General features: G+C 43.9%; 1 protein-coding gene across 1 annotated transcript in view; it reads left to right on the top strand.

Annotated features, from left to right (window-relative positions):
* The window catches only part of LOC149748569 (rap guanine nucleotide exchange factor 4-like), a 77,771-nt gene extending 62,056 nt beyond the window's left edge, over positions 1-15,715 (top strand). The window contains exon 4 of the mRNA XM_089916661.1: positions 13,675-15,715. Within this exon, the coding sequence (XP_089772787.1) occupies positions 13,675-13,911 (237 nt within the window). The 3' untranslated portion in view covers positions 13,912-15,715. The remainder of the gene's footprint in view (positions 1-13,674) is intronic.
* The last annotated feature ends 1,177 nt before the right edge of the window (positions 15,716-16,892 follow it).

Raw genomic sequence — 16,892 nt, 5'->3', positions numbered from 1 at the left:
AAGGAAGATGCAAATTAAGGAGGAGAAAGGTGAGAAGGCAAGAAATATAAGCAAGAGAGATGAGGAAAGAATTTTAAAAAGCAGAGCAGATGTTCCTAAGGGATGATAAATAGCATCAGCAGTGACGTGCTGACACCTCAGATGTTAAAAGCTGGCATGAGATTTTGATGGTATTAGAATAGTATTTGGCCAGGGGCTGCTGGAGTGTTACCCTGGACCAATTATCTCTCACCATGGGGTGCCAGCCAAGAATAGCTGAGCAATACTTTGTTATTAGCTGTGGGTTTTTTAAAAATTTTAGTAAATTTTTAACTTTAGATTTTAGCTGTGTTTTTTTTTTTTTTGCGGTACGCGGGCCTCTCACTGTTGTGGCCTCTCCCATTGCGGAGCACAGGCTCCGGATGCACAGGCTTAGCGGCCATGGCTCACGGGTCCAGCCGCTCCGTGGCATGTGGGATCTTCCCGGACCGGGGCACGAACCCATGTCCCCTGCATCGGCAGGCGGACTCTCAACCACTGCGCCACCAGGGAAGCCCCCAGATTTTAGCTGTGGTTTTGACCTCAGCCCCAATGCAGAGAAGTTTCCTGAGCTGGGCTTGCTCTTCTCTTACTTTGTTAGGAATTAGTTTTATACCAAAGCTGGCTTATTGCCTCCTCTGTGTACTCCTCAGAGTCCAGCCATAATGTCCAACCAGAGTTTTCTGAATTGATTTGGAGAGTCACTAAGAAACAAGGAAAACACATTGACCTCTACATCCTCCAACCCTCCCAAGAGTAGCCTGAGACAGACAGTGATCCTAGCCTTCTAGCCAGCTCTGATGGGCAAGACAGGGTTCCAGCCACACGGAGGGAAGAAGCTAAGGAGGATGAGTGAGATGGCTGAATCTTCTCTCGTGGCAAGTTGCTCAAAGGGGAGAAACAAAAAAAAACCCATTTCTAGCTGCTCTAGCCTTGTAATGGACTCTGGTCTCTGCCCACTAGTGATGTGGCCACATCAGGTCTATGGGTTAGCCAATCAGAGTAGCATCCTATGTAAGTGAGGGTTTGCCAGCAGGGTGCCAAAAGGATGCCAAGCAATGCCAACAGGAGATAGATAGATAGATAGATAGAAAGATAGATAGATAGAAAGATAGGTAGGAAGATAGATAGATGGATAGATAGATAGATAGAGACAGATATTTCTTTCAAGGAATTGGTTTATGTGATTGTGGGGACTGCCAAGTTTGAAATCTTCAGGGCAACTGGCAGGCTGGAGTTTCAGGTGAAAGCTGATGCTGCAGTCTTGAGTCTAAAAGCTGGAAACTCAGGCAGAATTTCTATGTTGCATTGTGGAAGCAGAATTTCTTCTTTGGGAAACCTCAAGGGAGACCTATGTGCTCTCAAGGCCTTCAACTGATTAGATGAGGCCCACCCACATCATGGCAGGTAATCTGCTTTACTTAAAGTCTACTGATTGCAAATGTTAATCACATCTAAAAAAATACTTTTATAGCAAAATATAGACTGTTTGACTGAACAACTGATTACCATAGTTTAGCCAAGTTGACACACAAAATTAACCATCCTATACCCCTATCATGGGGAGCAAAATGAGATTGGGCAATGGGCCATGGGAGGAGAAGCAAGAAAAGACCTGGAATTCCTAGAGACCAGCAACAGCATTGCTAAGTGCCTTCACGTGTCACACTGTGTTAGGGGTTCCGTGGATATTAACTGTCTTTATCTTTAGTTATTCATGTCCTATTTTACAGGGGCTTGAAAACAAGGCTCAGAGACCTTAGGTATAACTTTCCTGGGGCCACACATATGTACGTGGCTAAATTAAGAATTGAATTCACTCGACATTTCAAAATGAAGCTTACTGGGTTTTACAATAATTCTGTGTTTGGTAAAGGAAGATAAATTTCTGTGGCTTATAGAAAAATTTTGGATACCTCCTAGATGCTTAACAAATACCTATTGGAATGTGAGCAACTCTCTAATTTTGTTTACTTCCTGATTTCAAGTTTTTTTTTTCCAATTTCTTTCACTTAGTAAGTCGCCATGCATCATATGAAACCTCATGCAGCAGTATTAATATTTTTGTAGGAAAAAGAACCCACTGCAAGTCGTCACAGTTTTCTGGCTAATTACTACGTTGACCGTTGTCTGCCCGGAGGAGTTGTTAATGTCCGCCACTAAGTAGATAAAGCAGAGTCCTTACTGATCTCTGAATGACAGTTTTATGAGGCCACATTTTTTAAAATTTGTATTAAATCTGTGGGTTTGTTTTCCCCCTGTGTATGTAAAGAAAGTTTGGTTACATTGTGGAATCTTTACTGGGACTAACTTTATCTGCATATTTTTGGTCTCTGCGGACCAAAAATGTCAGTGCTGGAAAATTCCTGGACAGTGGCTTTAGAGGTACATGGCTATAAAAGAGAAGTATTTCCTTCTTTTTACTGCTTGACTTAGCAAAATAAACTCATTTTAGTTTTATGAAATGCAGGCAAGAAAAAAAAAAGAATTGAATTCACATCTGACACACTCCAAATTTCATGTTCTTCCTGCTGTTCACACACGAAAAAAGGTGGGCAGGGGGCAGTAAAAGAAAAAGGAGAAAAGTTAAAAGAGACTAAGAGAGAATTAAGGAAAGAAATGAGGTAACAGCAAAGAGTCAAATCTTCAAAAGTGGTTAGGGCAGTTTCTTGCTAGCCTGCCCCTCCATTTCCTTTCCTCAAGTCTCACCTTGCCCTGCATGCCTCTCTTCTCATCTGAGAGTCAGAAGTCAGAGGAGATGGTGGTGATGAACTGCCAACCTCATCTCTGAGTTGCGGCTCCTCAGTAGGGTTTTAGCTGAGCCGGAATGGTGAGATAAGGGCAGGAATGGCTAATGGTAACAGGGCGCCCACTAGAGGCAGCTTTGTGCAAAGCACTTTACAAGTTTTATTTCACTGGCTACTCCCTACATCGCCTTCCCCATTCAGTGCTATTATTAGTCTCATTTTACAGGTTACACAGCCATTAGGTGTCAGAGCCAGTTCTTTGTGATTCTAGGGCTCACGTTCTTGACCCTCAGGGTTGTACAGGTGCCATCCGGAGGGTGGGAAGGGGAAGGGATAAAGTGAGGGCCGAGCAGTTCAGCAATGACGAGTGTGCAGAGAAGCAGCTTTTCCCCTGCAGCTCCTGCAGCCACCCTCCTCATTTCCGATTCCAGCTCAGAACTCAGAGCTCCACGCCTCACCTCCAAGCCCCCCCTGAGGCGTGCTGCTGGGGAAGGCCCGCTTCTCACCCTCTGCTGGGCTGCCCCTGGCATGTGGGCCCTCCTGCACCACCTTTCAGGCCTGGACGCGCACAGTGAAATGAGCGTGGCCCATCCCTTCAAAGGGTTTCTAGGTTAGAGGGTGGGAGAGGTGTTGATGGGATGTGTAGGGGGTTGAGAGAAAAGGAGGAGCCTGACTTGGATGATGAGGTGGGTGGTGATGCCACTGATTGAAATTAGAAACACATGAGGAAGAAAACCCTTCACAGATTCTGGTACAGTATTTTTATGGCATTTATTAGGTACTATTGATTTGGGGGGAATTTCTTCTGAAAAAAAATCACCCTATTTCTTATGTGTGATAGGAAGATATAACTATAACTTCAAGAATACACAGAGCAGAAGTATTTTATTTGCCTCATAAGTTCATGTTACTTTCCTGCCTGTTTCAATATATTACTTTTTCTCCCTTCCCATCATTCCTCTATACTTTTCTGCTCACCAGAGTAAGAAAACTCACTTCTTGCTCTCTGTATGATTGGTTTGGCAGGTTCTTCTTGAATTCTTTGGAGCTCCCGTGGAGGGTCGCCCTTATTTCTCACTGGCCATACACTACGAGCAGAGTAGTATTAAATCTCGTCATGTGTAAAGCATTTCACTTGCACTCTTTTGTTTGAGCCGCTCTGTTAGGTCGACCCAGCTGTGTTGCATCTTGCTTAGGTCACAGGTGAATGAGTTGCCCACTCAGGAGGACACAGTGGTAGCCCATAGAGCTGGAAGTCACCTGACTGCCTTACCCAATCCAGTGCTCTGCCCGAGCCACGCTGAGGTTAGCCACACGTGGGACCATCTGCCTGGGGAGGAGGCTACGGGTACAAAGGGCGCTTGCTCCCGGGCGCTGCCGGTACGCACGCATGGTGGCCGCGGGGGTGTGTGGCGCCTTCTTCATCCCCTGGGGTCACGCCGATGCCCAACGTTATAACAAAGAAAGCCCTTGATTCCGCATTTGGGAGAAGGAGGAAAACAGAAACACGCCGGTAAGTAGTAATATAATCTTCAGGCCCTTTCCTGGCAGGGGAGGGCGGAGGGGAAAAGCCATGGGGCTGCGGGCAGCCAGATGGCTCGCCTCCTGGTCTTGTTTGGGGTCAGCCCAACCAGTCAGTTTAGAAGCACAACGTGTGCCAGCCGGGGAGGCACGACCTGGCGCACTGATGCTGCCCCTCCCTGTGTCCGCTCCCGGCTCGGGACCGGCACCCTGGGGTACAGGAGCCTGCCGCGCGCTGGCTGGGACCAGCTTCTCTGCCCCTCACGCAGTTAGGCCTGCGCTCTGCTTCCCCGCCTTCTCTTCACCTGAGTCTCCCCAGTCCAAGGCCTCGAGCGCGGACCGGGGTAGGGGAGAGGCAAAAGCCTCCGGATGAGGAGAGGGACGTGGGCCGTACCTGCCCGAGACCTTCCCCGAGGAGCTGGTGCCACGGTGCTTTCGTTTCTTGCGTTACAGCCTTGAAACCATGGGTGTGCTAAAAACTCTGGGCAGTACATGGATTATTCCATTCCTGTTATTACGGCGAACTTTTATTAGAGACTGTCCTTGGAAATGTCTTCCTGTAATTTATATTGATCCCACTACTCCGTAAAACAAAACCTACTTGGGAAGTGCTCCTGCCCCTGTGTCCCTGTGCGGCTGTCAGAGGCCCCTCTCCCAGCTGCCCAGCCGTTTTCCTGCCTGGCCGTGCGTTGTCTTACTCCCTGAAACTGAGAATGCCCAGCAAGGGGCCCTGCCCACGGACCGCCTCACTATCCCCGAGTGTCCCAGCCTGGCTCACGTGCTCGTGTAGCACAGATTCTGCTGGGGATATATCCTCCAGTTCCCAGCGAGACCTGTCCCCACCCTCGGTTTCTTACCTAAGCCGAAGCAGGACGCGCAGGCTTTCAGATGCCCACAGCTGAACTCGAGTGCTCAGGAAGCTGCCTGTCTCCGGTGCCTATTTAACTTAACGGGCTAAAAGCCAGGGATTTTACATTCCCACTGGAATGAATAATAGCAATACTATGGGTGGACTCTTTCATGTTTAAGTGGATTTCAGGTTAGGAGTGAGCATTGGAACAAGTTATAAAACAAATATGAAGCTTAAAAACAATAAATAGTTTAAAAAACCGCACTATCTCAGACAATACCCAGCTGTGTGGGGGGGGGAGGGGAGGGGCCAGCGAGACAGGGTCCTTCTTTTCTCTGCAGATTTTATAAGTGAGGAGCCTCTTTGGCATGGTAACTATTTAAATCCTAAAAATAAAGTTTTAAACTAATCTTTACACCAAAAAAGTATAACAGTTCCCCAGTCATATGAAAGAAGAATTTCTGATGGTTGCAGAGCAAATAGAAGTTCATACTGCAAAATAGGGAATGGGATGCTTTATTAATTCATTAAAACTTTTATATTTCTATAACAGACGCTTATTTAAAGTGTTACTATTTACTTAATGCAGTGCACAATGCAATCAGACCTCTTTCGAAATCCTCAGAGCCACTTAATTGCTGAGTGACTGTGAGCAAGTTAGAGCACGTGTAAGTTAGAGATACTAGTTCCTGCCTTACATTAGTTAATGTATATAAAGCATTTAGTACGAAGCTTGGCAAGGAGCGGGGCTTCCGTGCTTTTTTATTACTACTTGGAAAGAAAAGTTGGTTGCCTAAAGTGGAATGCTGTTGGTTGCAATGTTGTCATTTCACCACAAGAGGGCAGTGCTAGAATAGAAAAAGCAGGGAATGCACTTGGTATTCGAAATGGCAAGTTTAACAATGCCGTTCAGCCATTTCATGGGATCAGAGAATGGGGCTGAGCTTGGCCTTGGTCATCACTTTATTCATCTTTTCATCAGTCTCTATAAAGTTGTCTGGCGATTTTTAGCCAAATTTTTGGAAAATGGTCTCTTACTGGTTCTCTCCCCAAAGTAAAATGTGCTTTTTTTTTTGAAAACCCTCTGTCTATACAACAAAGATGTTTTTAAGCGTTGCATATTTGTTTGTAAAATTTGGAGGATAGGCATGTTTCTCTGTCATGTTGCTTTATCTTTCCCCGTCTTTGTTTTTGTCTGTCTGATTCTTTGGTTCATTCTCATTTCACCCCATTATTTTCAGACCTTGCTGTCATTTGGAAACATTTTCTGAACCCATTTATCAAGCCAATAAAACCTGAAAGGTGCCAAGTCTAGAGTGGTTGGTTGTAATCTCTTACTACTTGTCTATGCTTAGGTCACACTCTTTGTTAGGATCTGATCAGAGTTTGTTTAGCATCCTGCCTGGGGCATCCGAGTACTGTATTTAGTTTTGTTGCATGTAATTCTGGGTTTGGGCGGAGGCAAGACAGGGCCACAGTGTAGTACAGACTGGCTCTCTGCTGAAACGGGGCTGGCCTCCCGGATTTAGTTATCAGATGCTAATGCGAGTCCATTCTCACTGAACCTTCCAGCAGCCAGCTTGCCTGATCTTGTTGTGCTCTGTCTAACACCGATTCCAGGGAAGTGCTCTCAAAGTAATAGAGCTTGTCTTTGCTGTTTGTTAGGAAGAAAAACACATTTGTCTTAGTATTTTGCCTTCCTGCTTGGTAGTAAATCCTTAAGGCTGCACATACGCCCTAATGTCTTGACAAATTCAGAGATTAGGTTCCATTAAACTTCTATTTTCTAAAAGGACTTGGAGCACTTTGTAAATTCCAGGACTAAATTCCAGCTTATGAAATAAACCCAGGCACTACCAGACTTAATGGCAAGTGTTGCCTATAGGCCTAAAATACAAATTGTAAAAATACTTGCTTTGTAAAAATTTGTTTCAGGGTGTACACACTTAAAGGACCAGTTTGTTCCTTGATGTTAACCCAACATGTATCCAAAACAATAAATATGCGGTGAGACAATTAACTTCTTGAGCTACTAATAAGGAAGTGAGTTAAATATGCATGATTAAAAATAAGATACCCCTCTGGGCTTCCCTGGTGGTGCAGTGGTTGAGAGTCCGCCTGCCGATGCAGGGGACACAGGTTCGTGCCCCGGTCCGGGAAGATCCCACATGCCGCGGAGCGGCTGGGCCCGTGAGCCATGGCCGCTGAGCCTGCGCGTCCGGAGCCTGTGCTCCACAACGGGAGAGGCCACAGCAGTGAGAGGCCCGCGTACTGCAATAAATAAATAAATAAATAAATAAATAAATAAATAGGATACTCCTCAAAGTTACAGGGCAGTCAAAAAATTGATGTACTTAACACAGAATTCTTCTAATGTATTGTTTTAAATTTCATCAGAATGTCTAACTTGTGTAAATTAGATTTCAGCTGCTGCTCGTAGACCTCATGTGCAAGGTCCATGTTTATTAGCTTGGATATCAGTGACACATAACCGTGGACTTTCTTAACACCATTCCCATGTCCATACTGTAGTAATGTTCATAACGAAACTAACAAATAAAATGCCTCCTATGAGAATGCCTACTTTAAGGAAACCCAGTATACTGTAATCCAGACATTCAAAGCAGATAAATTAAGGGGTGATTAGTTGCAGTGCAGAAGGATTCTTTGATTTACAGCAGGACTCTTCAGAAGGGTTCCTTTGAATACACGCTCCCCCAGAGAGCTGAAGTGTTTTGCAGATCATTCAAATCACTTGACATCCGGACTGGGGGACAGAGAAACTTGGAATTTAAGTGTTGAAAAAGCCATCATTAATTGGAGATGAACGCAAAATGAATAAGAGATTCTCTGTTACTTAAATAGTAGAAAAATACACTTTACTTTTTAGACATGTAGATAACCATATTTATATACATGTATAGGTTAAGTCAGAAATAATATTTTCCATTTTTGATGGAGCACCTGTGTGCCAGGAACCGTATTGGACTATCTATCACGTATACTGAATTCTGCTAATAATCGAACGAGAAAGATTGTGCCCATTTCGTAAGTGAGGATACTGAGGCTCCTGGGAGCATTCTACCCAAAGCCCAGGATTAGTAATTGGCAGAAATGAGCTTTCAATCTAGGTCTGCAAGGCACATCCTCTTCTCCCTATGCTGCCTCCAGGGCACTTCCCGCTCGGTGTGGAGTGTGGCGACTCTGGTGCCTCCAGGTGTGTGTGCTTTGCTTGACGCTCCCTGCCGTCCAGCAGGGCCAGATTGTTGACACCTTTGTTAACTTACCTAACACCAACTTTCAGGAGCAGAAGTAACGAGACCCCACCTATTCTGCTGAAACACATACCATACCAAGATATTGCTCCTGACTTCAGTTGGTGCCCACCTGGGCAGGAGGAGAACCTGTAAGCTGGGGGCTGCCCACGGTGGAGGTGGGCACCTTCTAGAGGGCATGTGCAGGTGCTCCTGGGCAGGAGGTGGGGGAGGACGCAGGAGGTGGAAGCAGCACAGCCCCCAGGTGAGCAGATGAAGGGCTGAGGCAGGTCTAACATGATGGGTGGGGCCTGGTGATGGGCAGGGGGGCAGGAAGCAGGCTCCGTGATGGGGATGGGTGGCCAGGCTGACGACGAGGCCCGGTATTAGAAGGGTACCAGAGAGGAGCCAGGGCCTGGGGAGTGCTGTCACAAAGAGGCAGTCTACCACTTTGAGAAGAATTAGGGTACCGGCAGGTTATCGGGACAGAGACGCAGAAAGATAGAAACCCAGTTTCTCCAACTGATGTAGGAGCTCCGTTAGTAGAACAGGGCACAGGATCAGAGTGGGCAAAGCAAAAATGCAGATGCGATTCTTAGTTTCTGGCTTTGGTTGCTTGCATTTCTCCTGAGTAAGGGGGTCAGAGCCCCAGCCTGGAATGGATTTGATCCTCTAGGTGAGGGTCAAGTGGGCCCCAATGTTGGGATTAGAGGGTTGGCGGGGGAGCAGTGCCAAATGTGTGGTATTTTCCTGGTGATTTGGAATTATTAGGTACTCAATCTGTGAATTGGCTGATTGAGAAAAGAACCTGTATGGATTAAATTAATAATTAATCAGTTTTCCTACTGAACCTTAGAGGTTCTTAAATTTCATATAATAAGTTAGGAAGTATATGGGAAGTAATTAGATTGACTAGTTTCTAGCCTCAACTCTTCTACCTGTTAGCCACACTTCACAAATTACTGAATATCTTTGAGCCTGATTTTCCTCAACCTATAAAATAACAATAATCCCAGTGTTGCAGGATTGCTTTAATAGTACCACCAGTAAGAATATCTTTATTAAGCATTTCTCTTGAGTCAGGCATGGTGCAAAGCACTTAAATACATTACCTCCTTTAACTGTTGTGAAGAATTAATGAGACATCATAGTCAAGACGCCTGGCCCAGCGCATGGTATATAGTGCTCCGCTCACACATGTGGAGATCCACGTGAATACTAATGCACAGGATGAATGCTATTAAGGGTGACTGGGTAATTAAGTTTTCAGAAGGTAGGAGGAGTGATCAAGTGGACTCACAGATGAGAGAGAGCTGGATCCGATTGCAGGAAGAAACCAGGTATCGTATCAGTAATGTGTCATAGGTAATTCTTTTTTTGAGAGCCCATCACTGCTAGTTATGTAGTAGAATTGGCCTTGGAGACCCAGGATGCTTTACTAACACAATGAAGTCTTCCCAGGTGTCACCCAAGGGCTATTGCACTTAGAATGTGTCTGATGCAAAGCAGTCAGTGATAAGCTGGTCTCTGTTGCTATTGTAGGATCTCTCTGGGAATACTGGTTAGGCCCAATACCTCCCCAGAGGTCTCAGCGTAACTTGGGACTCAGGGCCACATTTAGCTAACCCAGTCTCCTGTTTCCCCAGAAGCTAACCTGGAGACAAGGATTTGGCTGCAAGTGGTTTTTATGGAGGAAACCCCAGGAGGTGTCGTAAGGGAGTGGGAAGTTGACAGGAGGAATGAGGAATGCCTATAAAAATGTGTAGGTAAGGAGTTCAGCTACGGGCACCTGGGCTCACTCCTTCCGGGGGACCCTCTAAGAAACTGGGTAGGGTAGGAAGCCGGCGTATTTATCTTGCTCCTCTCATGCCTCTTTGGAAGATACACCTTACAGGCATTAATTGCCCAGCACGCTGCCCTCAAGTGGAGCAATGCAGATGAAAGGGGAAGCTGAGCATATATGTGGGAACTGTCCAGAAACCTACAATTGCCTTCGAGGGTGGGAGAAAGGGGTGGGGGAATCTGGCAGGGCTCCAGCAGCATCTGCTAAACCCAGCTTCATACTTGAAGACACTCAGATTTTTAGATCGTCATTTCATATCTGAAAGTCCCCCCAAATAAATTGCCATGTTAATGTAAAATGGGCCATTCCTTCACTGTTGATGTTTCACAGTCCTTGCCGATTGCTTTCTTCAGTCTTCCTCACTGTAAATATTTCCTTTCAGGTAACCTTTCTGAACATTAGTCTGCAATTGAGCAGAAAATAAATGTCTGAATAGTCCCTGTCTAGTAAGTATCGAGGCATGAGCAGATCTCTAGAGGACGTGTGAGTTCAAAGGAATAGTGGTGTTCCCTGCAGAGATGGGCGCTTGCAGCTGCAGGCAAAGGCATGCATTTAAGCATCTCCACAGGGTTTCAGGCTTGGAACTCTGACCCGCAGGGATCTGGTGAACTGGGAGTGTGCACTAAAATAAGAGTGCGTCGGCTACTCTGACTCACATTCCTGGGGCTCACATTTATCCTGCCTTTCAACTTATTGATACATACTGAGCAACCATATTGGTTCTGCCACCTGAGAGAACATTTGAATGTCAGTGTCTTTATTTGGTAATTATCTTCTACTGCACATTGCAAGTCCCCGCCTGGAATTCAAATGCAAACAAGGCCTCGCCCCTAGGGACTATAAAGGGAGTGATTCATCTTCAGGGTGAAGATGTTCTACTTAGGACTTTCTTCTTCCCTGTGCCCAATTATCCCAGTTGCCCAATCCACACTTCCCAAATCCATTCAGATTTCTAAGTAAATTTGTCCTAAAAATACCGAGTCTGCTGAAAGTCAAGTTTGAAGTTGCAAGTAATGCTTCTTTCAGGTGAGGTTTTACAGTCCTACTTTCAAAACCATATCTTGTATTTGTGATTCCCTGTCCTTACGTTTGAGAGGATGGGGTCTGAAGGAGGAGAAGAAGACAGGTCGGATCCCACACTCAGCTCTGGTGGGAGAGCGCAGGATACTGGGAGTGAGCCCAGGTGCTGGATGGAATGACGGGGGCTGGTGCCCCTCTGTACAGAGGTCCTGACGCACGTAGCTACACTGAGGAGGGCACTTGGCAGCACTAGCATGACTACATGTTGTTACGTGTGAGCAGGCAGGTGTCATGTTAAACTCTCTAGGGGAAATCCAAGAATAATTTCAGTCTTTTGTCATCCTTACAAGAGCTGCTCACTAGCAAGAAGATGGGCTCATGCGACTGACTTTCACAGGCTGTGTCTTTGTATACCTTTTGGTGACACATGGTGACAGGTGTCGGGGATAGGAGATGAGAGATGGAGAAGACAACTTATTCCGTAAAAGTCTACAGCAAGCTCACGAAAAACAGATCTGCATAGTTCTTGTGCATTATACTTTGTAGCTAATCGTAGATAATTGAGCTACATGGATAGTGGCAGTAGTAATACGTATGGTTCATCCCTGTCAGGTTTTAAAATAGAAATTTACACTGGAAAGTATAAATTAGGCTAAGAAGATTCTTTCTGAAGGGTCCAGATGATTAAAAAAAAAAAAAATGAAGTAGGCTAGTGGATCTTTAAGCGAACCCGTAGTCTAAAGAATTTGTGAAAGTCTGTGATTTATCATAATCCATCTTGTGCTTTTACTAGAACCTGAAAATTACTCAGAAGTATCTGACATGCTGGGTATTGATATTTCAGCCCTGGGAGTATTTTTCTGACTGAGTTTGTTAACAGCTGCCTTTCTGGAAAATTTATTAACAGGCCATTTTTATGTTTCCCCCTGATCTTTCATTCTCTTCTGAGATATTATTGATTTTATTTTCCTGAACACAATTTTAAATGGTAACATCTGTGCAGAAGCAACTTGCTATGGTTCAGGGAACTGGGTTCTTATGGGCATTTGTCTTAGTAATGCGATTACAAAGTCACTAACCTGATCTTAATAACATTTGCCTATTATCGTGTATTAGGTGCATGAAAGGAAAACTGTACTTTCTAACTCAGGATTACCCTTGTGTATCTCCCTTAGTTGATAGTACCTTTTGCAAAATTAATGTCCAGGTGATCTTGAGTGACTGAATTACTTGAAACTAGTTAGAATTAAATCCAAGTATATTCGCCCATGTTGCATGCAGAAAGGAAATTACTTTTTTAGTACACCTTACACTTTTAAATCATTGATTCAGGACATTTTATCAGCTGGCCACACAGCACTTCACTGGGTGCTGCTTTTACTCTATCGTGGCTGAGGGGGGCAGCGTGATACAAGAAGCTGGGAATCTGTAGTCAGTCACAATTGGAACCTGGCTGTGTTACTTACTATCTGTGTGAACTCGGGCCTCGTGAATCCACCATTCTGACCCTCAGTTTCCTCATCTCTTTAAGACAGACTGACGTAACAGTATCCCCGTTCCGGTTTCTTATTTAAATATCGTTAACTGTACTCTCTCACTAAAAAAGCTGAGTTCATCTTCAAACGATTTCCCCCGTTTTCTAAGAGCGAGTAGTCATAGAAAAAGATAACCATGTCCACAGAAAGACGTGCACAAGATTGCTAGCAGCCTTATTCATAATATCCCCAAACCAGAAACAACCCAAATGTCCACGAATAGGAGAATGGATAAGCACATTGGGGCATACCCTTGCAATGGAAAACTATTCGTCAGTGAAAGGAAAAAACTACTGATTCACGCAACAACATGGATGAATCTTACAGACGTGACGTTAAGCAAAAGAAGCCAGACACCGAAGAGGGCATATTGTCTGATTCCTTTTACATGAAGTCCTAAAACTGGCAAAATTCCTTTACGGTGATAGAAATCAGAGCGTCAGTTGCCTCTGAAAGCAGGGTCCTGACTGGAAAGGGGCATGAGGGAACTTTCAGGGGTGATGGAAATGTTGTCTTGCCTTGGGTGGTGATTACACGGTGTATATATTTGTCAAAACTTGTTGAACTGTGCAAGTGAATTGACTGTTATATTGTATAGAAATTAGTTGACCCTTGAACAGGACGGGTTTGGACTGTGCGGGTTCACTCATGGCGGAGTTTTTTCAATAGTAAATACTACGGTACGACGTGATCTGTGGCTGGTTGAATCTGCTGATGGGTAGGAACCACGATATACTCAGCTTTTCTACTGTGTGTGTGCAGGGCTGGGGGTTGGCACCCCTAACTCCCCCGCGGTTCGAGGGTCAACTATATACTTCAAAGAAAAGACAACTCATCCACTGGCAAAATGTTTGCTTTTCTAATGACCAGTTTTTTGGATTCTCAGGATGCAGTGACCATCTGCACTCTGGGGATTGGGACAGCCTTTGGAGAGTCCATTCTGGACAACACTCCCCGCCATGCGACAATTGTTACGAGGGAAAGCAGTGAACTTCTCCGCATCGAGCAGAAGGACTTCAAGGCACTATGGGAGGTGAGCCCCAAGGCTGCTTTGTCAATTAACGTGGTTGCAGAAAAGAAAGAGAGCTACCACATGGATAATGGCATTAGAGTCAAGCCTTAATGTGCTCTGTTCTGAGCCGGTGGATGGAATTTAATTTTCAAAACTTGTTTTTGAAATGAGTGAATGAAAAAGCCATTTTGACACAAGATGTCTTTCCTTTTTTTTTTTTTTTTTAATGTAGTGCTTGCTCAATTTTCTGTGGTTTGACATACATTATAATTATTTCTTGAATGACCATAGAGCGTTTTATGTATAGAGTGTTTTTATGTATTTCCCCCCTCCTATTCCACAGATGTGTTCTTAACCAGGGAACAAAATACTTTGACATTTTCTTTGGCATTTTCAAAATCATCATTGACATGTTCCCTGGGAAAGTGGAATGAATGGGGTTAACATCTGCTTCATTTAAATGCTTTAAAAAATGATGTGCCCTGTAATAAGGTATGGGAAACGAGGGACGTAAAGATGGCTGGTTACTTGCCAACTTCAAAATGCACGGATAGCACAGCAGTGGATGGAGGCAGCTGGTCCTGGCGGCTTGTGCATTTCCCGCTGCTTACCAGTGCCCTTTAGGGTACCACGCTCATTTACAAGAAGGACAGGGAAGAAATCATCTTACACGCATTCACGGTAAATGGAGTGCTTAGAAAGGCCCTTGCGTCCTTTACGCTCATTCCTTTTCAGTTCTTCAAGCTTTGATTTTTACCTGTGGCTGTTCCTTATCTTTGTCCTTGGCTCAGTACGTCCAAGCGTTAACCCATCGAGCTGGCAGGCTTCGCCACTTGTCCCAGTGTGGCTAAGATTTTAAACGTGATCTAAAAAGAATTTTGTGTAATCACATAGTTTCCTCCAGAGCCAAACAAATGACGGATGCGTTAAAGGAGCAAACCTGTAGGTGAATGAGTGATGCTTTGCCTTGAAAGTCCTGCAAAGCCTTGGAAGGCCTTGGTGGTGAAACCTGTTACTTTTATTCTTGGCAGTAGTGAATAAATTGCAGGGTTACTTGTTTGAAATGTTCCTCTTAGAAAATATTAAAGAGCTCCAACTGCTCTGTAAAGTTCAGAGACAAAAGCGAGTTTTAGGAAGGCAGAGCTAAAGTAGGTTTGCATGAGGTGTGTGCGGAGAGGTTTTCTGTCAATTAAAAGGGACCAAACTTGAGGCAAATAAGCCGCTTTTTGGATCTTTTCATTTAAAAGGTGAGCTGAAAAGTCTTTTCCAAAAAGAAAATTCGGAAGACTGGTTTAAGAACAAAAATGACTCCAGTTGTGATGTATGTCATTATAACTGCTTTTGTCTGTGATGACTTATTCAAGTTGCTGGTGGAGGATGGTTTGTGGCAATATTTAAAAATTTATTTTAATTAGGAGGCCTCAGTGCTGCGAAGAAAGTGCCTGAGAAGTTGCTACCTGTGAACATTTTTTAAAACTTATTTTAACTTTAAAATAACTTTTTAACTTTAAAAAACCCTGGCTGTCCAGTGGTTAAGACTCTGCTTCCACTGCAGGGGGCATGGGTTCGATCCCTGGTCAGGGAACTAAGATCCCGCATGCTGTGTGGCATGGCCAAAAAAACAATTTATTTAAGAAATTTTCAGACGTTTGGAAAATCAAAAAGGATAATACAATGAACGACTTATACACTCTCACCTAGTTCAGCAGTTGTTAACATATAGCCATATTTGCTTCATCTGATTTTGCTGAACCACTTTAATGTAAACAACAGGCATCACGACATTTCATCCTATATATTAGCATATTTCTCCAAAAAATCAGAATATCCTGCTACATACCCATAATATCATTATTTCACCTACAAAACTAAAGATAATATACTAATGTCATCTATATCCAGTCCACAGTTCAAATTTCCCCATAAATATCCAGAAATAAATACATTTACTCCATAAGTATTTTTATATCTGTTTTATTTCAAACCAGACTTAAATAAAGAACCATGTGTTAACATTTGATTGTTATGTCTAAGTCAGTCTCTCCCCCCCACCCCCGCCCCCGCCCTCTCTCTCTGTCTCTCTTTCTCTATGACACTGACTTGTTAAAAAGGCCAGGTCAGTTTCTCCCAAATTCAAGGTTTGTCTGATCATTTTCTCATGGTATCTTTTTTTGTACCCCTACCCCAGGGTTTCCTGTAAACGGAAGTTAGAGCTAAATGTTTGATTAGGTCAAGCCAAACACTTTTGGCAAGAAGTCAAAGGTGATACTGAGTACGTTAGGATGCTCTTAATGTCTGGATACCTCGCTATAAGTGATGCATTGGTTTGATTTGTTTGATCCCTTGGTTGGATTGTATCTGAGTATATTTTAGGGCTGGTTTTCACAGAGATTTCCCTTAGAGGAAAATTATTAAATGGGGCTCTTGATGTTGAAAGTGGTCCTTAGCATCCCAAACCTTGCCACGTGATTTTGTATCTCCGTGGGTCCAACCCCTCATCTGTAACCTCAGAGCGTGATTCTGGTCTTCCCTGTCAGTGACTTAAGTGAGCTGAAAAGGATGGAGAGAGTTTTTAGACTGACCTCTTATTTTACAGGTTGGGTTTTGGAACCTCATAGTGAGCAAGAGATTAGTAAGATATTTCATTTTTATTTACCTGTTCATGCAACCAAGCACAGAGTACAAATAAGATGCTCCATCAATGTTTTAACTGGCTAAAGTGAGAATGCAAGGAACTCCATTATCTTGCAACCTGTGTGAATCAGAACTTTATTAATGGGCACACTTGTGCATATACTGTACATGATGACCCTAAGAAATTGTGGAATTCTAAATTACCTTTCGAGCAAAGAAAATTGACTTATGTTTATTCCACTATTCATTTATTCAGCAAATACTTAGTGAGAATCTCCCGTGTGTCAGGTCTGGCTATAGCAGTGAAGAAGATTGACAGGGCTCCTGCTCTCTGGGCCAGGGCTTCTGTTCTACTTGGAGGAGAGAGAAAATAGACTAGCAAGTCAATAATATTATTTCAGAGTATAATATATCATTATCATTAAGTAAATTCTATTTCTATTCTTTGAATATAGGTG

This window comes from Delphinapterus leucas, chromosome 8, assembly GCF_059928025.1.
Source record: "Delphinapterus leucas isolate spDelLeu-1000000601 "Yukka" chromosome 8, BTC_Dleu_Yukka2, whole genome shotgun sequence".
NCBI classification, from domain to species: Eukaryota; Metazoa; Chordata; class Mammalia; order Artiodactyla; family Monodontidae; genus Delphinapterus; species Delphinapterus leucas.
Note: the sequence above shows the minus strand (reverse complement) of the source record. Positions and strands in the feature narration are given on the sequence as shown.